General features: G+C 42.1%; 1 protein-coding gene across 1 annotated transcript in view; it reads left to right on the top strand.

The window, feature by feature from the left end:
• Positions 1 to 24,249, top strand: part of LOC308074200 (CUB and sushi domain-containing protein 1-like) — a gene marked incomplete at its 3' end in the record, with an annotated part of 656,606 nt that overhangs the window by 297,254 nt on the left and 335,103 nt on the right. Inside the window, exons 4-5 of the mRNA XM_080413541.1 lie at positions 2,679 to 2,873; positions 3,266 to 3,473. Coding sequence (XP_080269667.1) covers positions 2,679 to 2,873; positions 3,266 to 3,473 — 403 coding nt within the window. The remainder of the gene's footprint in view (positions 1 to 2,678; positions 2,874 to 3,265; positions 3,474 to 24,249) is intronic.

Raw genomic sequence — 24,249 nt, 5'->3', positions numbered from 1 at the left:
CCTTCTTCCCTCCCCCTCTCTCCTTTCTCTCAATAATGATTTCCCTCATCGCTTTCCCGTCGTCCGTCTACTGTATCTGTATGTCTCTGTCTGTCCTTCCTCACCCCCTTCAGCATCTCATTTTGTCCTCTTTCTCTCATTGTCTCCATCTCCCACCCTCCTTATTTTCCTATATCTCTCTCCCTCCGTCCGTCCTCCCTCCCTCTCTCTCTTTCTCTTCCCCCTCTCTCCCTGTTTCTCTGTGTCCTACTTCTAAAGCGTCTTATGGTGAAGCTTTGTCTAATTGCCCTGAGCGTTTAATTGGAAATGCTGTACACAAACACAGTGACTGACTGACTGACTGACTGACTGTAAACACACGCTGGCACACGCACGCACGCACGCACGCACGCACGCACGCACGCACGCACGCACGCACGCACGCACGCACGCACGCACGCACGCACGCACGCACACACGCACATACCTACCTACACACACACGCACACAGGCTGACGAGCTGAATGTGAGTTGACATGCTCCAATTGTGAAGCTACACATACGGTGATCACCAGAGCCAGAAATAGATGGAGCATGTACAGGTGAGAGGCAGCATATTGCCTCTAACCTGCCTTCTGTTAAACTAAGACCTGTTAGCCAGAGGCATTGATAAAGTGTGGTGTGATTATTATAGTCTACAATGGACAACCTCCTGTTGCTGTCCTATCCACAAGTTTCCTGTGGGCATCACTTCCTGTCAATTTGATCCAATGAAATCCAATGAAATCGACAGGAAGTGATGCCCACAACCCCTAGGAAACTTGTGGATATACCTAAGACATCCTACAAGTAGCATCAGATATGCTGAGCCACATGAACTTTAGCGTTCCTTTTCTGGGCGAACATTCAGCCAAAATAGATGGACATTCGGCAAAACAGAAGACCTACACCGCTTTGTGTTAATTGCGACAAATAGCCTGGAATCCAGACGGAGGCGCTCGTTCAGCGTTTAATGTAGTAATGTTTAAAGGTGTAGTGAAATGAAAAATATGTTTTTCACACTTTTAGAGCATATCCGTGGTCATCATATGGGCATACCTAACAATAGATGCCAAAAAAAATAAAAAAAAACAATTTTTGTGTATTTTTATATCTAAAGTCCCTAAAAAGCCAATCTTAATTACTTCCTGTAAACGAAAACGTGCTGCGTGATGACATAACGCAGCCTTCATGAATATAAATGAATCTTGATTACATGCACCTGTTTGATTCCCATAGCTGCACGTTCTTCAAACACAGCTGATTTTAATTACAGAGATACTCCGTTTTGAATCTCATTGAAGATGAGTGTATTACTCATTTTAAACTTCATCTGCACACTAAAATATGTATCTGAAAACATTATAGGTTAGAAATAAGCCAGGTAGTAGCAAACGTGCTTCACTGGCCGTCTCTCTCTCACTTGTAAACAAACACTAGCCGTGTTGCGCACGGCTGAAGTGATTGAGATCCAACGTCCCATAGCCTGAAGGGATGGGACCTTCTGATTGGTTTAGAGTCGGTTGAGCCGACGTTTCAGACTGAACCTTCAAAATAAAATGACCGAAAATGTCACTGCAGTGCGCCTTTAATGTGTTTCCTGTTTTCCACTAGCCAGGCTTGTCTCTCCACCCTGTGCCTATTGTTAATCATCGTCACCTGTGTCCTGTTGGCTCCAGCCAGTCAAGTGTTGATTGTCAGTTACAGTATGTTCTATACAATATTGGCAGGATAGGAGTGGAAATACTTTGTTGCTGCCCTACATGCCAGTCAGCATAAAGGGCAGTAAACGTAACTACTTGTCCAGTAAATTGGATGCTTTTGCAAATTCACTTTGAGAATCTGCTCAGATTCGTGCTCTGTTTTGATGTCATAGAGTGCTCTGATATCAATTAATTTGCAAACAGTCAGAGGAGATACTTATTAACTAACGTGGTTGCTTCATATCTATTCAGATTCATTCAATTCATCCCATGTATAAACATGATTATTAGCTGTTTTGTTACATGAAGATGCAAGTTGAATACTCTCTAGAGTACCGAACAAGTTGCAAACCATTACATTTTTCAATTACTTCTTCCTCTACTGTTCAGACGCTAGGGACAACCCAGCTTTTCAGTCGGAGTGGTCAGTGTGCGCACCGAGTGCTCTGGGAGCTCAGCACTCCGAATTCCCGAATGACCAGAGAGCACTCCAGCGCTCTCAGAGCGTATTTCAGAATGCACCCCTTGTGTGTGTAATTATACCGTCTGTTCTCAGTGTTCCCCTGACGGTTCACTGAAAAGTTGTTACCTGTGTTCTGAGTTGGCTCCTGTTGAAGTCTCTTAGTGTATTTCCTCATTATTCATTTCCCCAGTGCCAGTTCATTCCTTGTGTATTTATTCCTAGTGCAAGTGCTCCTCAGTCTCAATAAACTGTTATATCGTCGCTGCCTCCCGTCTCGCATTTGGATCCTAACCTCTTGACACACACGACAGGTGGTGGATGGGTTTGCTGTGTGTTGGTTGATTGATGCTCTGAATTGTCTGCATTATGATGCTATTTTACAGCATTAACCATACTACTGTAGATGAACTGTCTGAGGCCTCTATGATTCATTGCTCTCTGTTGAGGAAACTAGATAGAAGCTAAAATTCTCCATTGTTTGTTCTCCCTTACAGTCCTGCCTAGTCACACATGTGGCACCCCCGGCCTCATTCCGAACGGAGTGATCCACGGTGCACGGTACAACATGGGGGACAAGATCCGTTACAGCTGTGAGTCAGGCTTTGTGCTGGAGGGACATAGCATTCTCACATGCATCGTGTCTCCTGGCAGCGGAGCCCAGTGGGACTTCCCGTCACCATTTTGTAGAGGTACATAGTTCCTTGATTTTGCTTTGTTGCTTGTCATTATGTTTTTATTTATATTCAGTTAATGTTTTAGCATAATAGGCTACAGCTCCTAATACCAAAAAAAAGAAAGGGAAATAAAACTTTAAATGAGATTTATCCAACAAATATTAGTATGTAATCTTATTTAATCAATGAACTGCTGGTGGATGAATAGATGAATGGATAAATCAATGAATATTTATGTTTCTGTCTTGTCACAAGACTCATCCCCCACAGTATTATAAGACACGTTACGCTTTCCTTTTTCAATAACTGAAAGTGTTACAATAAGAAGAAAGAACACAAAGAAGGAATTGAAACACAATTGATGGTGGAAAGGTTGTAAACCCTCTCTCCCTCCCTGCCTTCCACAGCCGAGGGTGCGTGTGGTGGTACATTACGAGGCACCGCAGGTTCGATAGCCAGCCCTGGCTACCCTGCAGAGTACGAAAACAACCTGGACTGTACGTGGTCCATTCTCTCTGAACCTGGAGACACCATAGCTCTGGTCTTCAGTGACTTCCTGATGGAGGACAGATATGACTTTCTGGAAATCAGTGGGACAGAGGCACCAAGCGTATGGTGAGTTGTATTAACTTCACACACACATGCCAGTATTTGTCTCACACACACACACACACACACACACACACACACACACACACACACACACACACACACACACACACACACACACACACACACACACACACACACACTTGTATTTGTTTACTTTTGTTTGTTCCATCTTATAAACACAGCACCGCACATAAACCCACTCAGGGTGTGTTCACACTATCTGCCTTTTATGAAGAAAAAGCACTGCCTGGAGCCGTTTTTTTTTTGCTGAAAGATAAATAAAAAAATACAGAAACAGAACTCTATGGAAAGTACAGAATATTGATTAAAACGTTTAAAACTAGCAAAATGTAGCTACTCCATGGCGTATTTCTCACCTGAAATGCATAGATCGTGTTTCTCCTCCCCGCCTGTCAGCTCTCCTGCCGGGCATGGCTGCTGGCTTTCTGGAGCAGTGGAGCTTACACTGGAACATACAGTATCAGCAATATATTAATAGGTCGACCTTTAAAAACATACAGCTCCATGATGAATATAACGAATACAATTTAATTACATTAGGTAATAATAGATTTAACATACTGTTTTTGATTAACTGAAAATAGTGAAATGGGAAGAATTTCCAGATGAGCCTCAATGGAAGCTGATAAAAAGCGGTCCAACCAAACCCCCAGAAGCGAGAGGGAGCAGTGAAGCGCATTGGACGGTGGCCAATCATAGGTACTGCAGCTTATTATGGCTGGGGCCAAACACATGAACAAGCGAAAATTAGCTTGCGCACGGGGTTGCGCACGGAGGTGACACTACTGACGAAGCGCAGAGTGACACAAAGCGTGTCACATAGGCCCCCAAATAGGTCCCGCCCGTCACATTTCCCAACCTGGAAGAAGGGGTGAAAAGGGAGTATGCCCTGGGTGAGCAACTCCATACAAGTGGGTGGGCGGGAATTTTCGTTACTTCTCTATTATAGGTCCACCTCATATGCACATTTCTCAAAACGTTAAACCGGGGTCTGCGACCTGCGGCTCTGGAGCCAGATCTCTTTAGCCCATCCCTTGTGGCTCCCTGTAGCTATAGAAAACCTTATATGGAAATTAATGTTTTTTTTACATTTAAATTGAAATTTATCGTTGCTGTAATATGAGACATAGATTCTCACATGCTCCAATATTGTAAAAATGTGTGGCAGAAGTTTCAACATTTCTGTAAAATTTGCATCAAAGCCTGCAACGCATTTATTGGCGCTGCACCAGCCAGGTGGCTTGTGTAAACAAACCAGTGTGTGATTTCCTGCTATGCTAAGGATTCCAAATGCAAAAAAAACCCTGAGGAAAACAAAGAATTGAATAATTCATGGACAGAGTTGTTTGCTTTCACTGCCAATGCTGCTAGATTATACCTGTATGTTTGATCTGTGGCAAGAAGTTATCAAACAACAATGTTAATATTATAATATTATAACATTGTAATGGAAATTAAACTTAAAACACCAAATAGCGCACTGCAGAGTAGTCTTGTGGTGCGGCATGCTCTCCAAGGTGCTGACCCTGCTGTGGGGAATATAATATTTTGACAAAAACATAATTAATGAACGCTCGTTTTTAAATGTATTTGTATTTTGTAATTTGATAGGCTAATATACACTTAATAGCCCGTGCTGCCTTCATTATTGGGCTAAAATAGGTTTTGCGGCTTGTTTTTTGGTCCCAAATGGCTCTTTTGACTTTAAAGGTTGCAGACCCCTGCGTTAAACTATTAACTCCACTCATCCAAAAGAGCACACTGACCATTTTCCCCACTGTTTCTCATTTTAATATAAAAAGATGGTGTCTTTTTGTAAAAGAAAAAAAGGGGTGGTTCTATATACAGTATAAACATACCCCCACAAAGGAAACAACTGTCAGCACAGCAAAATCCAGAGTGTTAACCACTTAAGCCCTCTATTTCTAGTATAAAGGACCTGAGTTGCACTGTACTTAGTGTGCTCTTTTTTCGATCTGCACCATCTAAAGGCTCAACACGTTGTGAGCTTGTAGACCGAGCTTGCTATTTTTGGTGAATGTCCCCCAGAATAGGGATGCTGGGGTTCAAGTGGTTAATCTAACTTAGAAAGTGTTAGAATGGAACCATAATAATTAACACTCCGTAATTTTACTGTGTGGTGTTCATTAAATTTGCTCTGGAGAAAAGCTGCACATTTTCCCAGGGATTAGAGGCTTTATTGATGGACTCGTTCACATAGAGGAGGTCAGTTGATGTATTTGTTCCAACTTACAGGCTCACAAGGGAGGAATATTCAATATGTAAAGAGGACACCATAGCCCTGGTATTAAAGGATTTTTCTCAGGAGGACATGTACAGATACTTGTAGATTAATGGTGCTGGAGCACCATCAATATGTCTGTTAAAACCGACAATGTCTGTTATTGTTTTCACTTAAAAAATTAATATCTTATTAATAAAGTTGTTTTATATCTGCTCTGTAAAGCGACTTTGAATACCTAGAAAAGCGCTATATAAATCGTATGTATCATTATTATCAATATCTTCCAAAAGTGACACTGCTTTTATTATTATTGTGTTGTTATTATGTATTTATCGTCAGGTTTCAATTTGTAATTTTCTTAAACACTGAAGCCCTATATACTTTGTGCGACACTTAGCAAAAATAGCAGATCTACAAGCAAACATTGCATTGTGATGCAATGCATTGTCAGATTATAGATCAATTTTTGAAAAAATAACATAATAATTGCCCATAATAGGGATGCCAGGGTTAATGTAGTTAACATAACCTTTTTAAATAAATTGTTAAATTGTGATATTATCAAACATAAATATCAAATATATCAAGACAGTCTGACATTTCCCAAATGGAAGTGCATATATTTAATTCCGACCAGGGGGATATCAAAAGCAGATGCATGGATCCCCATCCCCCCAGCAAATCGAACCATGAACACTGCTAATCCAAATCACTGTACGGTATATGGCAAAACAAAACCTGGTAAATTCAGAATCAGAGACCCTATTGTTTCATTCAAAACACGGCATTGTTGGAGTTGGAGTTCTTACATTGTGGTGGAGGCGTGATGATCTCATGACCAAAGCGTCGTCAGCAATTTTATACAAAACAATGGTGATCTGACGCAAATGAGTTGCACTGTCTTTTCCCTCAGTAATTACACTCCATTAGCGAGAAACTTAACCCCCAAACTGCTTCACTGCAGTTGCTCAATGGACAACACTTGAACACTAACCGAATGCAAATGGTTGCGAATGTATGGAAGTGAAGCAGGGTGCTGCTGAAAAAGGTTGTGCATACTCAGCAAACCTTTAAAGGCTTTTCGAGATAACAGGCTAAATTTGCCAGCGTGTTCGCTACCTTTTTCGCAATGGTGAATATTTGTCTTTGTCATGCCACAGCTTGTTGGCCCCATATAGCTTTTATCATCACTGTCAGGCAGAAACCTTGTATATTATCCATATTTCATTGTTTGATTTTTTTTTCCATAAATAAATGCCCTACTTTATGCTGTGACACAAGCTTATTCACAATTTTTTTGTTGTCTTTTCTTTTTCTTTCTTTTAATAATTGTAATTACATTTATACTTTAGCAACGATCTGCCAAAAATAGGGATGCCAGGTTGTGGTTAAATCTGTCTGTGGGTTTTTATAAATAACTATTGAAACGGCCCGGACCGCTGGCGTAGCGCCCCGGGCACCTAGGCTCCAAAGTAACCTGACAACGCTTTGCGGGCCTTTGCTGAATGTCTTCTCTCTCCCCATTTCCTGTCAGCCTACTATCCTATCCTATCAATAAAAGCATAAAAGCCCCAAAAGAATCTTAAAAAAAAACAAAAAACGAATGAAACATATATAATACTACGAGCTTGTGACTAAATAATAACTACATTGGATCCATTGGATCGCAGGTTTTTTTTCTTCCATTTCCTCAAAAGTAACGGTTTTGGACATAAAAAAAAGTTTCCGTCCAACACCCACGATATTCCCTTACTTACAGAAGGGATTGTCATCATATTCTGTAACTGCCAATAGAACATTGGCATTGTCTCCTCAACATATCTATTAGTAGTTCTGTTCATAAATCAACCCGATATTTTCTTGTTTATTCCAATTGAATTGGAATACCTTTTTTTCTAACATGGAGTGTCACATTGGATTTGCCAACACACTCGCTATAATCTATAACATCTCTAACAAGGCGGATGAATTCAATTCTTACTGTCTTCCTGCAGCTCGAGCAAATCACGTGGTAGCTGGGGAACAACACAATTGTGTCTGTGTATTGTTGGCATGGTATTACTGCTATAGTGTTGGTTGAAATTACATCTGTGGTACTCAACCTCATTGCTGAAATGTGCTAATGAGCCTCAACTGCATCAGGGACCCTGCACTCAAACCTCCTTTGATGAAGTACAGTATAGGCCTACTATGTGTATGTGCAGTGTGCATCGCTGTAGGTAAGATACTTGAATAAGGCAAAACCTATATCCTTCTGTGGCATGGCCACTATACGCTAGCCGTTTTTAATGAATAATTCATTCATTTTTCCATATTTGAGTCAAATAACTGGTATACATTGGACATTTTATTTATTCATAATGTACAATTTACACTTTAGTAGACTCTCTAATCCTTAGTGATTTACAAGTGTGAGATCTGAATAAGCAGAGTAAGCATGAACTCTAGTCAATAAATAAGGTAAATAGTCGATAGTATATATGTATATAGAGAACGTACCTTAAATAAACTCGGATACCAGGTAAACAATGAACCTAGCGTCTCTCAAAACAACATGCTATCTAAATAACATTCTTAACATTTGTAAATACAGGTTTAAATATTACATTTGATCTTGGTGTTCAGGCTCTGCTACATAATTACGCCCTGCTCTGCACAATTAGAAGACAGCGATTCCAGAGCAGGGAGAAACTGTATAACCTCCCCTAGGGGAAAACAAATCCCATAGGGGAAAACAGAGCGTACAGGTGGAGATGGGGTGGTGGAGCAAATAAACACGTCCAATAGCGGTGACAGGGAGAAGAGGAACAATGGAATGCGGTGGCATGCTTAAAGCTGCAAATGGAACTTATTTTAACGAATACATTATTAGAGCATCAACCCTAGCAACCCTAGCCCTATTCTGGGGTGAATATACAGCGAATATAGATCTGCAAGCGCTGTGAGGTTGTAGAATGGTTATTTTCCGCGAAGAGAATTTGTGTATAGACACAGTATAGACCCCTGGGGGATCCCGGTCAACTAAATATAGAGTTTACACCAAGCTCTATGGTAGAGTATGTTGATACAATACAGCCAACACATCTGCAGTGGTTGGAGGTGGACTCCATACTATTCCATTGAGGGTTAGGGTATAGGACACCTACTGGTTGACAATCAGCCTTGCCTGAAACTCGCACGTGCACACATAGACATCAAATGGGAGCTTCAGCCCCTTGCCCTTTTACCCGTCTGTAAAAAGTGCCCTCTCTCTAGACCATGAATGCAGCATTTACTAGGGTGAAAAAATGCAAATTATGTCCCCTTTCCATGCTGTACCCGAAGGCAGCATTCAAGAGAATTGCCTTTTCTGAACTCTCAGGAACTTGAATGCAGCATTTTTTCTGTGTAGAAATCCATGCCGTACGCCACATCTCCAGTAAAGGCCTGATTATACTTAGTTGAGTGCAGTGCCCCGCACCGAAAATAGTCGATCTACAAGCTCACAACACGTCGCATTGCGGCGTGTTGTGAGCTTGTAGATCGACTATTTTTGGTATTTTCATCTGGTCTGCTGGCAAAGGGAGGATTCCCTCTTGTTGCGCGGTAAATGTTTGGATTCCCGCACGGCAGACCCGGTTTCAAATCCAGGGTGTTAAAGTTGCAATCGATGAATGTATGGACTGTAGCTTTAAATAGACCGCCAGATTGGTCAACTGCTAGTGACACGACATCACAGTTACATAACCCACAGAGGATGTGCATAACCCACTCGAGTGTCTCTGCAAGTGGTGGAAGAAGTTCTCCAATTTGTTGCTTAAGTAAAAGTAGCGACACCACAGTGTGAGCAAAAGTACAAAAGTATTGGAATCAAAATATACTTAAAGTAATGTACCTAAGTTTCATTTCATTTTTCTACTTTTTTTTTTAAATGGCTGATCTACAAGCTCACAATGCATTAAATCACCTCTTACCAATAGCCAAAGTATAAAATAGTGCTTGAGTGGTTAATGTATGTTTGTATTAGTAATCCATATCTGTAAAGTGACATAGCTAACAATGTTAAATAATTGTAGAGTTAAACATGCTTTTGTCTCTGAGATGTAGTGGAGTAGACGTTTAAAGTATTAAAGAAAATGGAAAAACTGAAGTAAAAGTACCTCAGAATTGTACTTAAGTGCAGTACTTGAGTAAATGTACTTAGTTACTCTCCACCATTGTACATAGCCCACTGAGGAAGTGCATAACCCACTTGAGTATCTCTGCCAGATCTAGATTGCAGGCTTATGCATAATTTCCGGGTTCTGTCGTAAGAGATGACATTACTGACGTCACTGACCAGCTGGCTATAATAAAAAGAATGCTGATTGAAAATTGCTCCACTAATTGCACCAGATCTCCAGCAGTGATTTCAAGCTGTATGAAAATATCACTGCCTTTGCTGTTTACACTGCTGTACCATGACATCATCCATAACCATAATGTGGGTAGTTCAGGGCTTTTCAGCTGGGGGTCTGTGGACTACTGTGACGGCCTCCCACTCTGTCTGCCAGTGCTTGTCTGTTGTGGATGCAGGTACCTGGTAGGTGGAGCTGGGAGGCCATCGGCTCTGACCTGGAGCACCTGAGCCCAGTGCTCTCAGGGCTTTAAAAGCAGTCCTTTTCCTTTCGAGGATCTCTCATTCTCCCCCTTACACACTTTGATTTGTTTGTTTGCATCCACCACCCAACACCATACTTTACACACATCCACTCACTACTGATTCTACAGACTACCACACTCCATAACCATTTTATCTATTTAATAAATCATGTTTTTAAGCTATCCGTGTATCCCTCTCTTTTGTCTGAACACTGAGCCAGGTTCATGACAAAATGGGGCCTCACCCGGCATCCCTCTCTTTTGTGAGTGGAAGGGCGGCCGTAACCGCCCCTCCACGGTTGGAAGGGAGGCCGTAACACCACAGTTTTATGTAGTGTTTAGGTGTAATTTTATTCTGCCGTGACCAGGACCTGGGTAACACATTTTGATCTATACCTGTACGCATTGACGATGAAACTCCTTGAACCTTGAACCGGTGGTGGTCCGTGAAGGTATTGCATGTGGTCCCTGACCATGCATTCAGTAATGTAGAGTTATTTTTTTCTCCATTTCATTATATTTTGGAGAAACGAATACCATAACTGTTGGTATTTGTGTGATATGAGGACAGTGGAACTAAAGACCATCATTATTCTCATTATCAGTGGTCATTTGTGGAGGCGTGTGCTTCAATTCCAAAAGTACTTCAAGCTTAACAACTGCAGAAGAGGGTCAACTCATTGACATGTCCATAGACACTGTCAAGAGGCATATGTACGAAACACAGTCCCATGTGAAGCTCTGGATGAGTTGTCAGGCAAAGTTCCTAGAGCTTACAGTAAAAGCAATGCATAGTTTTACCTTTTGCAACTACATATCTCTATGAAAGTGTTGTTTTTCTCACACTGACACATAGCTACCAATAGTACTGGGCAAGGTTAGAGCCAGAAGAATGATATGAGATTCTGTCCCTGTCCACCATATAGCCAATAATAAACTGTGCGACTCGAGAAAAACCTGAATCTTAACCCATAACAAATAACAATTTTCCCCACATTGATTCTTAGTCAGGATGGTGGTCACTGGCTCGAAATCAGTTGAAAACTCATGTGGTGAATAAGACACAGATAGCTGTAAACCGCTTAGACCCTACAGTATATACTTACAGTATTTGACCTGGCGTCCCCCAGGGGTCTATACTTGCTCCTCTCCTTTTATTCCTGCAACACCAAATATTTGCCTAAAGTAGCCGATCTACAAGCTAACACATCACTTTGAGCTTGTAGATCTGCTATTTTTGGCGAATGTTTGCCTATTATTTATGAAATGTTTGCCTACTGTGAATTTCCCAGAATAGGGACTCTGGGGTTCAATGGTTAATAGATTGCAGATCATGTTCTGAATTAAATCTTCAAAAGGATGTCTTTCCCATTCCTGTGACAGTAATTCACGGATGACACTGCCTTTCATGTACAGAAAATGTTTCTGACCTCACAGAGAATTGGAGAGTGATAGAAATGACAGATAGATGGCTGAAAGAGGAGAGAAACGGATATATACAAAGGATGGTCTTAGATGAAAACCAGGAGAGGAGGATAATAGAGCATTTAGTCCTGTCACCAGCACAGCATTGGACATCAACCATACCATCCTCACCGCACCCTCGGTGCGTGCGTGCGTGGATGTTTGTGCGTGTGAGGACAGATGTGGAATATGTGATCAGCCTGTGTGTGGGTGTGTGTGTGTGTGTGTGGGTGGGTGTGTGTGTGTGTGTGGGGGTGTGTGTGTGTGTGGGTGGGTGGGTGGGTGTGTGGGTGGGGGGGGGGGGGTGTGTGTGCATGCATGCCTGTTTGTGTGTAAGCCTTGTGGAATACTTGTGTGTGCGTATTTGTGTGCATGTGCGTGTATAATCTGTCAGAGCCTGGAGAAACGATCGGGTGCTCGCACTGTCAGAGGGCCACTTAAGACCTGCCACACACACACACACACACACACACACACACACACACACACACACACACACACACACACACACACACACACACACACACACTTTTCTAGCAGCATTGCATTCAAGGACCATTGTCAGACCACCCTCTGCAATGCAGGGGAGAGCTATAGGGAGTGAACCAGTAGCAAAGTCTCAGTCTGTCTCGCCCAACGTTTTATCATTGTCACATTCAAATGGGTGCTTCATTTACTGTTGGCTAAAATGGTGACTTAAACCACTTGAACCCTAGCGTCCCTATCCTGGGGGGAACAGTTGCCGGAAATAGCAGATCCTCACGTGATACGTTGACATCCCAACACCTTTGGTCATACATTTTTATGGCTGATGGGGATATGTTTGATCCCTGCTTCTGACTCAATTAAAAACATACTTTCTGATATCCTATATTAAGTTTTAACATTTGCTTAAGGGAGGACTGGCCGGCGTACCACGGCCATGTCACTCTGACTCAGACATAACTATAAACAAACCCGCTACGTCCATATATAGGCATGTCAGTATGACTCAGACATAACCATAAACCAACCCATACAGTATAGCCATATATGGACATCCGGTTGTCCAGAGCCACTCAGCTCGGCGTCTAGATCAAATTGAACCCTGGGTAGAATGTTTTCCTTCCTAGAAATATACTGGAATCAAAAGTACAAGTACAATACAATATTTGACTTGGAAATGTAATGAAGTGAAAGTCATAAGTATCAAAACATACAAACAATCAAGTAAAGAACAGATACAAAATTAATCTACCCAAGTACAGTACTCAAGTTTAATTTACTTTGTTACTGTCCACCACTGCATACATAGATATTGAAAGCAAGGTCATTTGTGCATTCCATCGGATCATTTGACAGTGTGTGTAATATATTTAACAATGTATTACATATTCATTTGACCTTTCCCTCCCTTGTCTAATAATATAGAATTCAAACAGTGGTTTTCAAACTTATTCATGTCAAGAACCCCCACATTAACATGTATTTGACCACAGACCCCCATCTGAAAATATTTTGTGCCAGGGACCCCCATACAAGATTGTCTTGTTAAAATAATTCAAAAATATTCCAAATATGCAATTATTTTCAAGATTCTTTTGAAAATAGTAGATCTACAAGCTCACAACACGTCGCATCATGACACATCGTTAGCTTGCTTGCCGATTTATGTAGGTTTAAAAGTGAAAAACTTTTAATGTAGGTTTAAAAGTGAAAAACTTTTAATGCTATATTAAAGGAGGAGTTCACCCAAAAAATGACTTATTTTCTATCAATTGCACACCCTATGAAGCCTTGAATCCATGGATTCCTTTATGTTTTTGTCGCATTCCTAAGCTAGTAATTTGATTCCCGTCTCCTACCGGCTAATGTATCCGGTAGGAGACACAAAGTAGATTATTTGTGTCTCCTATACCGGAAATACACACGGTCATCAAATTATTGTCTTAGGAATGCCACAAAAACAAAAATAAATCCATGAAATCAAGGCTTCATGGGGTGTGTAATTGAAAATAAGTAATTTTTTGGGTGAACTCCTCCTTTAACACATTTTGCTGGGGACCCCTGGAACCACCTCAAGGACAACCTGGGGGTCCCCAGACCCCAGTTTGATAACCACTGAATTGGATAATAGGGAGAGTGTGTAGTAGTATACATCATCAATTCAACACTAAGTACTGGTCTCTAAGGGCGGGATTAGGAGCTGATTGACACTTCCACTGAGTTGCATGGGCAAGTCATTGTGAAAATGATTGACACCTGACAGGCCCACTGTGACGGATCCTTCCTGTTTACTGAGAGCTTTTTCTGATTGGCTGTCCCAAAAGTAATTTCCTGTTCCATGTACCTGTCGGCTGGATGCAGGTTGAATGTCAGGTTGACTACCCATCACACCCACACATACGGATATGCACACGGATGTGCGTGTACACTCAAACACACATACACATTCAAACACGCATAGATACGGTACAGTATGCACTGTCTGTGCACATGGACACAGATATCCCACAGATTTGAATTTGAGTCGTAATCTACTTCTGTATATTCAAGAGAACCCTTTTCTTTTGATTGAAATTAACATTTTGCAACCATCTACAGCAGTAGATCTCAAACCTAAGGACCCCCATAACTCTGAGAGTGTACAAATGGAGCCAAATGGAGCTGTACGGTCCCCCCTCAAGGAATCCTGAGGGTCCCTGAACGACACTTTGAGAACATATCTACAGTATGCATTTTTACATACAATATTTATATCTAATAACTCATAATAATAAGTAAAACCAACCTTTGGTTAATCTGATTAAATTCCCCCTGTTTTTAAGCTACTGATCCAATAGCTTGAAGTGTTTGATCAAACCTACTGTGGTTCACATGGGATTCTCAAGGTAATAGAGTGGAGACTGGAGACGAGAGAGAATGAAGGTCGACACCGTAGGTAACGAAAGGACTGAGAGCGAACAGACGGAATGAGGGATAGAGAGAGATGATGTCACAGCTTGACTTAGAATGGCACCCCAGTGGTGTACGTATATCCATCTACTTAAACCACATGAACCCTATACACTTCGTTGACCGGAGTCCCCCGGGGGTCTATACAAGGCCCCCTCCTTTTTTCCCCCAGAATATGGATGATAGGGTTCATATGGTTAAGCCCATGGAAAATATTCAAGTCATGCTTTCTGCTGTTTGGACGGTGGTTAGTCTAGGCCTAAATCCTCTTAGTGTTCCGAGAGGGCAGGGCTACAGTGATGTGTGCCATGGACCAGCATCAGCCTGCCAAGCTTGGCTCGGGGAAGCCAGCGATCCTACTGTACTAGCAGATTGAATGACAAGACCCCTCAGAGCTAATCCAAGGAAATTTAAGCTCGACGATGTACATGCTCTGTCGCACCACGGTGTCGTGCGGTGAAAATAGCTGACCCTCAAGCTCACAACGTATTGCAAATGCAACGTGTTGTGAGCTTGTAGGTCGGCTATTTTCAATAGGCGACGCAATCAAATGACGAAGTATAAATCATGTCTGACTGTGTCTTGGAGGCGACACGTTATATTTCCACTATGGGCTCTTTTTTGGTAATCTCTATGCACAGCATCCCCACCAAGTATAGAAGGATGTGCCCATCCACATGCTCAGTAGTATATCTCTGAACTTGTTTCACCACCCTGTTGCACATCTTTGGTTGTTGTTCAGTACACTGTATGTCTCCCAGAAACTTCTATTTCTGTTGTGAAGGAAAGTTAAATTTGTTTGCCTTTTCCTACAGTAGAAAGCGACCAGACATCATTGGATACAGTCTCGTTTTTCGGGCCAACAGCAGCCATATGCCACTGTGTTTGTTTGCTCACGGCACTCCACAAAGGACTCTTTGGTGAACAAAGCCCAGCATAAAGCTGGATTTTTGTCTAGGCTGGTGCTAAGAGACGGGGATGTTCCATCTGTAAAAGGCCATGTTCAGGACTCAGAAGTTGTAAGTAAGATTACATCACTGAGATGTTTGTCTTGTATTGATAATCAGGCCAGATGGCTTGTGAACACACAGTCTCAGTGCAGACAATCGGTCAACATGTGCAACGGTACAATGTAGATCCAAAGGTTGCCAACCTTTTCTGGATCAGAGCCCACTTGAAAGTCTCGAAAGCGTCGCCCATCTGACCACTTTCGGCTGCCGTGTTAAGTGGTCAGATGGGTGGGCCGTGTGCATTTTAACCCATTAAATCTGGGTACGCATCTGTGTCATTATTTTTTGGATTTTATTGATACTGATTTTTTGGCAATCACCCTCAGTGATTAGCAACCATCAGGGGATCGATCATACTGGAGATAAATATTCTGTGACTACTTGAAAAGGTAAGAAAAATAGAAAGATCTCCGGCACTGGGCAAACACAGCCAGAAATAAGTCTGGCACTGAATGAGTTAATGTCAGATTAGCATTAAAATTTTATTGTTCTGCCGATTATTTTGGGGCCCACTTGCAATATCCTCACAGCCCACCAGTGGTCCCCGGCCCACAGGTTGGGAATCGCTGATGTAGATAAAGTAACAATACAGTAACAATACAGCCGTGCACCAAGCTGTGAAATATGCCTTTATTTCAACAATATCCGCTCAAAATCGTGGTGTTATTTTAAAGACCACGAAGGATAAACGCCACAATCCCCCCAAAACAACATCTGATTGTTTGCAAATTAGAAGCAATCCATGTGTCCCATAGAGTGGCTTAAATCCTCAGAAAAAATCATCTCTATTCAATAAATATACGTCAATTATGATTCGCCCCAATCTCCCCCCCAAAACATCACTAAAGGAGCTTTAGTACCTTTTTCTTGCTGTCTTTGCTCATTTAGTATTCCATACCCTATGAATTATGCATATAGTTGATCCACCAGAATTTGGGTAATCCTCAGAGAATGCACACCTAACACGCTGTGACACAAAACAACAAGCCATTCACTTCCTCTTTGACTAAGGGACCCACAGTGCTGTCGGGTTACCAGGGAGTGCTTGTTTTGTGTGCATACTTCTACATTGACTATGCTGCATTTAGGGAGGCCCTGATCGGTGTTCAGTGTGGGACATTGTGCCCGCATCCAACCTCTTCAATGAGTGCTAATCTGAAAACAAGATTTTTGTTGTAAAATAATATTATTTTCTTTGTTGTAAAATATTATTATTTTCTCCCAGGCATATTAATGCCTTGGAGAAAGGTATACAAGAAGACTTTGTTGATTCAACTGCAATTGGGTTATGTCACAAAAAGGTGAGAGTAATCTTTACCAAACAGAGGCATCCTGTTGTAATCTTTGTTGCTGCTCTGCAGATGTCTGTGCTCTCCATTCAGGCTTAAACTTGTATGGCTGTTTATATGTTATTGACAATACTATATAAACATACATGTTAAAGCCTGAATGTCATCCAGAATATGAGATTATTGTTAAATGTCTCAAATAGATGAAGAAAGGTACAAGGTATTTTTTTAATAGTTTTCATTGAAGAGAAAACAAGTGGCACAACAAGCCGGCTAGAGAAGAAGTGCTATGCGTACAGTATGTTGGATCTACTGTACATGTTTCCCATGAGGGGATGCTCAGCACTGGGTGCTGGCCTTTGGCAGGCCTCCAGAAGTTGCCGAATCGGAAGAAACTGAGCTTTTAGGGAGGGGGGGAATTAAAGAGATAGGCACAAATATGGTTTGTTGCATGTAGAGGTTGGAATCAAGAGTCAGTGTAAGTGTTTTACTGTGATTCATGCATAGAAGTGGAGTCCCAGAATAAATAGCTGGAAATGAGCATACAGTAATAGGTCCCTTTTTAAAAAACAAATCAAAAAATCTTTTGACAATTCTGAGAGAGTGGAGGAAACGTCCCTGGTCCAGGAAATAATGCAATGCATTTGTGTTTAAGAGCACATAGATCTGTCAGTGTGTGCACAGTCAATCCCATTAATTCGTTGGCCGTGTCTCACATTCACGTTTCATGGTTCCTCGTGTAAACCTCATGCTGCTTTACAATAACATGGATAAGCTGTTATTGACATTATGAGAAACCTGAAGGTACCTGCGATATGGTAATGTTACTGGATACTGAGACATTTTGTGCACCTTGGTTTTTCTCGGTTGATTTGGCCTGTATTTGGGCTGTATACGTTCAGTTTCCATGGTCATGTTTACCATTCTGTGTGCTATACAGGGCTTGTTTTGATCCTGATATAAACATGCATATAAAAAGCTTACCTTGAACAAGACATTTATTGGTTTATTCCCTGTTATGAGAGATAAGGCATTTATGTAAATGCTCCAAAAAAAAATCCATCCCAGCTCCATGTCTGAATGTACTTTTCCAGTTGCTGAGAAGTGGTTTTGTTTATCGCTGTTTACAGAGCCTCCTTCTCCCTCTCACCTTGTCATCTCCTTTTTCCTTCCTTTTCGTGTCCCCCCCACAGTGCACACACACACACACACACACACACACACACACACACACACACACACACACACACACACACACACACACACACACACACACACACACCATGCTCTCCTCTTCCCTCCCTCTTCCTCTCTGCCCTATCAACCCACCCTCCAGCTATCCTTCTTCCATGCATCTCCCCCATCCCCGTCTATACCTTCTTCTCATCTCTCCCCCTCTCTGCTCCTCTCTCTGCTTACCCCTGTGCTTCTCGCCCTCCCTCCAGCTATCCTCCTGTCAGTCTTCTTTCAAACTCGCCCCAGTCTCTCCCTTCCCTCTCTGCCTCTAGCATTTCACTCAAGTCTGTTTTTTTTATGTGCTTCTGTGTGTCCGTCTAGGACAGACAGAGCTACTGTAAAGACAGACAGACATTATAATGCATGGGCCGACCGTGGAATGATGTTTACATCCAAACCTCAATTGTCCCAAAATATGGACACCAGGGTTAAAGGGATATTTCACATTTGAACATGTTTGGGGTCATTTTAACATCTACTCTGGCTTTTGTTAGCATCCCAGACAGTTTTTAATTGCTTTATTCAGTATTTATATATTTGATATTAATTTGATCAGACATGCCCCATTCCCATATAAACCCATTGCAACTTCAAACTCCCATTTTAACCATGTTAGATTCATTGAAAACACCTGTCCTTGGTTCTAGTGACTGACATTGTCCTTCTAATACTGTACGTGAGGGGGCCGTGTTTTTTGTATTCTTATTTCTGAGGAAAAAAATAGGGAAAGTAAATAAAAAATGTGATTGAAAAGTCTTCTCACGCATTAGAAGGCCATTATCAGTCATCAGAACAAAGGACGGGTGTTTTCAATTAATCTATCATGGTTATAATGGAGTTTGAAGTTGCAATGGGTTTGTGTCTGATCAAATGAATTTCAAATATCTAAATACTGAATCAAGCAACTTAAAATCTGGGGTGCTCACAAAAGCCAGAGTACATATTACAACTAGAAAAAGTGCTCCTCGGAGCACAGGTCTCCGCCAGGTCAGGTACGTTATTCTGGCCTCCTGGTGGCGCTATAATAGGCCAATGTGAAAAGGGTGCCATTTATTGTTAGGTCTTTCACGGCAATCAGACACTGAATTCATGATTTGAGGCATTTTGTTCCAAAAATGTGTTTTGCTAAATTAGACCTGCTGGTGGCGCTATAACAGGCCAATGTGAAAAGGGTGGCATTTCTTCCTCGGCCTAGTGGGAATGTGCGTGTGAAATTCACGGAAATCGCAAGCTGCGTGCATAGTTTGAGGCTTTTTGTTCAAAACGGACCAATCCTGCAAACTTTGGAAGCCAACCATAGGCAATGAGGATGGAATATGGGAAATCGGACAGATTCGTGTTGATCACATGACTATAGAGATACTGTGTAACGATTTGCATGACGTTTGGATAAAATCTGTAGGAGTAATGTAAAAAAAATTGGTTTTGCACAAATTGGCCTCCTGGTGACGCTATAACAGGCCCATGTGAAAAAATTGGGGCAGAGGTTCTGAATTGGCATCCAGGGAGTGTGTGTGCACAGTTTCAGAGCGACCGGGCCAACGGTGCCGGAGATTAGCTGCTAACACACAGACAGGACGGACGGACGGACACACACACACACACACACGGACGGACGGACAGGGGCGAAAACATACTCTCTCGCCATGCCTTTCGGCCTGGCGGAGACAATTACCCCAAACATGGCTATCCTGGCTGGATAGGTTTCGTCAAGGCTGGATGGTTATGAAAAATATTATGAAAAATATTCAAAATGGTCATCCTGTACAACCAACCATCTAATAATAATGTTGTACATTTATTTTTACATTGGAATTTGGAATGTGTTCCAGGGGCCACAAGAAAGCTCTGCTGGTGCCGGATTTGATCTGCGGGCTGCCAGTTGAATATCACTGCTGCACTGTAAACTCATTAGTGTTCATTTAACTCGGAGAGTATAATGACCATGAGGGTCCATTTGGTTTTATTTGTCCAATCTCTGAGTTAAATGAGAGTGAACACACACTGTGTGTGTGTGTGTGTGTGTGTGTGTGTGTGTGTGTGTGTGTGTGTGTGTGTGTGTGTGTGTGTGTGTGTGTGTGTGTGTGTGTGTGTGTGTGTGTGTGTGTGTGTGTGTAAAGGGGGTTGGGGGGAACACCTCCTAGAATCAGCTTTTATCTTTTCAGGTCTGGATGGTTTATCAATAAAGTACAACGTCATTCTATGTGACTTCCTCAGCTTTCCGGAGACATCTGTGTAGATTGACGAGCGCCGTTTCATCCGCTATGAGACCGCCTCCATCCGCATGACACGATGACTAGATGAATGAACGGTGTGATGAGGATAAACGCAAAGTTAAGCATGTCAGCGGATCTTAAGCCTATTACAGTGTGAAATCCTCCGTATTCATTTAAAAATTGACCACATTTTGGGTCAATTTTTACAGTATCCAGTTAAAGCAAAATTACACTTTGGTAGAGGTTTGGGAAAGTACAAAGTCACTTTCCATCCCTGATATACTGTCTTTGCACAGCGCATAACCCAAACTGCACATACTTTGGGTGCTCATATTCCCCGACGGGTATGGTCTAGTACAGTGATATTCAACTGGAGGCCCGCGGGCCACATCCGGCCCCAGCTGAGCTTTCATTTGGCCCCTGGAACACATTCCATATTCCAATGTACAATTTACAATTTAGGCATTTAGCAGACGTTCTTAATCCAGAGCTATTTACAGTAAGCAAGGTAAACATGGCGTAATACATCAAATACATAGAAATAGTATTCTAGGATCATAGGTAAACCAATAACCATTGACTAAATCATCGTCTAAACAGTATACGTATATATAAAAATAAAAATAAATCTCTACATTGAAACTTTTTTGTAATACTCTGATGATAGGTTCTTGGTTTAGCTGGAAAATAAATAATTTGTACTGAATGAAAGTAGCTATTTCATTCTGAGTTTTAAGTGGCTGTAGTCCATTACACCAAAGACAGAATAGTCCTTCTGCATCCATTAGCTAGTTTTGAATGGATTTTGTCCTTCTTCCATGTCATGTTGACATTTTCATCCACTTGTAGGTTTTATACAGTATGATTCATTCATCCTCAATAGCGTCCTTGGCTGAATAATGGTCTAACTCTCAACTCATGGTTCTTGAAACACATCATTAAGAGCTTGTGCCCTTATCAGATGGATGCTCAAAAATATTTTTTTTAAAAACTTTCCTTCATACGAACATGTAACCACTTTCACCTTGCCAGCCTGCCTCCACTATTCTCAAAGACACATTCCTATTTACTCAATATCCAGATCAAAGCCTGTGCATTAAAGGAATGATGACAGAAATGATCCTTTCAAATATCAAAATGCATTTATGCAGTATGAAGCATGCCCTAATAAGTTACCATAATGGCCATGTGCTTCAGAGGCTCAATACATCTACGTAGAATAACAGTATGCTAAGGTTGGCAAGGAATATCACTTCAAACACTAGCCATGTTTTGTATGGAGAATATAGGTTGCTGCCTTCAGGAAGGAGATACGGTGTTCCAACATACAATAAGGTCAAGCTGAAGAGGTCCGTTGTCCATCAGACGACATTGAGGCTTAATCAGGAGTTTTAGGCCAGGGGTAGGCTGAGTGGTGGACATTGCTCTTGTCTCCGTATGTCTTTATGTATGTATTTTAGTTTCTGCTTTTTTTGTGTCATGTCAAATGTGTGTACTGTTTTTTAGACAAATTTCAGTGTGAACTGACAAAGTATTATCGTTGTCGTCTAGTGTTGTGTCCTATATTACAAACGGTCAAATGCTTAACGACGAACACGGTCTTGTGGCCCCCAACTTCAAGTCATTTTACAATTGTGGCCCCCTGCCTAATCTAGTTGAATACCCCTGGTCTAGTACATATATATATAATGTGTATTGGCATTTGTATTTATTGTTTGCTTTTGTTTGTGAGCTACTTTGAGACCTGTTTCACGGTGCAATGTAAGCCATTGGGGAGACTATTTTGGATTAATCAGCGGAGCAACTATTGAAGATATATCACCAATATTTGGAGTCACATAATTGCAAGGTAACTACACAACCCAAACCACTAGCAAAGTGTCAGTTAACTTTAAATGAACACTGAGGGTTTCACTGTGCAGAGGAAAACTACATGGGCTCTGCTGCAGACCTCCAGCCAACGCTCATTCTCTCTCGGTGTCTCTCTCTCCTCTAATCACCCCCTTTCTCCTTCTCTCACTCTGCCTGCACTCTTGTCATCTCATCTCACATTCACACTCCCCTCTCCCCCCCCCACCCCAGCTTTATACTAACCTCCTTCCTGCCCCCCCAACCCCCGTCAGCTCTCTCTTTCTTTTTTTTTTTTGCCTTTTTTTGGCCACCCCTTCCCAGCATCTCCCTCCCACTTTCCTACTCCTCTCTGCCATTCATGAGGGCATTTTCACACTTGGACCCTTTCAGCCCCTGAAGTGGAGTGAGACCATGACTCAGCTTTTTTCCGCACATATTTGAACACTCCAAAAGAACTCCGACTCCCCTGAAGTGAACTGTACTCAGACCAACTTGGGAGGTAGAGAGACAGAGAGAGAGACAGACAGAGATGAACACAAGCACACCTTTGTGGTGAACACAAACAGAGCCGGCGCTCCCATATAGGTGACTGCTGCCTAGGGTGCAGGGGGCACCGAAATGGTGTATTCTGAAATGAATGATGACACTTGCGCGATCGGTATTCTATCACTTGTTTTGTCGTTTGTTTGCATGAGTGAATTAACCTTGTGATACTGTCTATCTGTCTGTCTGCTGCTTGGAACTGGGAGAGCTGCGGAGGGGGGGGGGGCTGTTAAACTGACAACCCTTACAGCTCTAATCCGCTCTCCCATATTGTTGAACAGTTAATGCAGGTTAAAACCAGTCACACACTACAAAATGCTACCAAATAAACCACCATCAGTGCTTCCGTTCAGAGGAAAGAAGGTGAAAAATGCGTGCTATCGCTTGTTACATGTAGCTGTCGATATTTTATATTTTTAAATTGCAAAAAAAAGCAATTTGGCCGAGGGGGGGCAATTGGGTCAGAACCGGCCCTGAACACAAAGCGCTCCAGGTTCACTTCACCTTTGCCATACATTGCATAGGCTTGCCGTATACAGATTGTGTGTGCCAACCCTAAAAATTAACTGTAGTTTGAACAGAAAGAGGGCTGAGGCCCCATCACATTGAAGTTGACCAGAAAGAGAACCGAGTGTGTACAATACAAAATACATGTCATATTGGTCCATTTGGAAGGTCCATTGCAGAGTAACAAATACATTACTAATGCAAGGACCAAAGAAACCTGTGTGTGTGTGTGTGTGTGTGTGTGTGTGTGTGTGTGTGTGTGTGTGTGTGTGTGTGTGTGTGTGTGTGTGTGTGTGTGTGTGTGTGTGTGTGTGTGTGTGTGTGTGTGTGTGTGTGTGTGTGTGTGTGTGTGTGTGTGTGTGTGTGTGTGTGCGCGCGCGTGTGCGTGCTCTCTCGCGCGCGCGGGGGGAGAGAGAGAGAGTACTCTAATAATAGACAGGAGCTAGGAACAGAAATACCTCCAGCCTGTGTCCCCACACTCTCCTCTCTATTTTATGGCTTCTCCTTTTGTCCTCTCCTCCTAGTTATGACACCTCCCCTCTACTGACCTCCTCTCCTCTATTAACAACCCCCTTCCCCCCTGGTAGGTTTTGAACTTCAACTTCTCACTCACAAGAAGTCAAACGGTTGATTTGGCAAAAACGGCACATGTTGACTAGGGGGGATCTGAGTTAGATTCTGTCCCAATCGGGACATTAACTCGAACAGCGCTGAGTTGACTAAAGCGGACTTAGCAGCGCACGGCAACCTGTGACCTCCATGTTCCCCCTCTTCCTCGTCTCTTCTCATCATCTCTCTTTTTGTCGCTTGTCTCCTTTTCTAACTCCTCTAAATCATGCCTCA

The sequence above is a fragment of the Gymnoscopelus braueri genome (assembly GCF_963280865.1).
Source record: "Gymnoscopelus braueri genome assembly, chromosome: 1".
NCBI classification, from domain to species: Eukaryota; Metazoa; Chordata; class Actinopteri; order Myctophiformes; family Myctophidae; genus Gymnoscopelus; species Gymnoscopelus braueri.
Note: the sequence above shows the minus strand (reverse complement) of the source record. Positions and strands in the feature narration are given on the sequence as shown.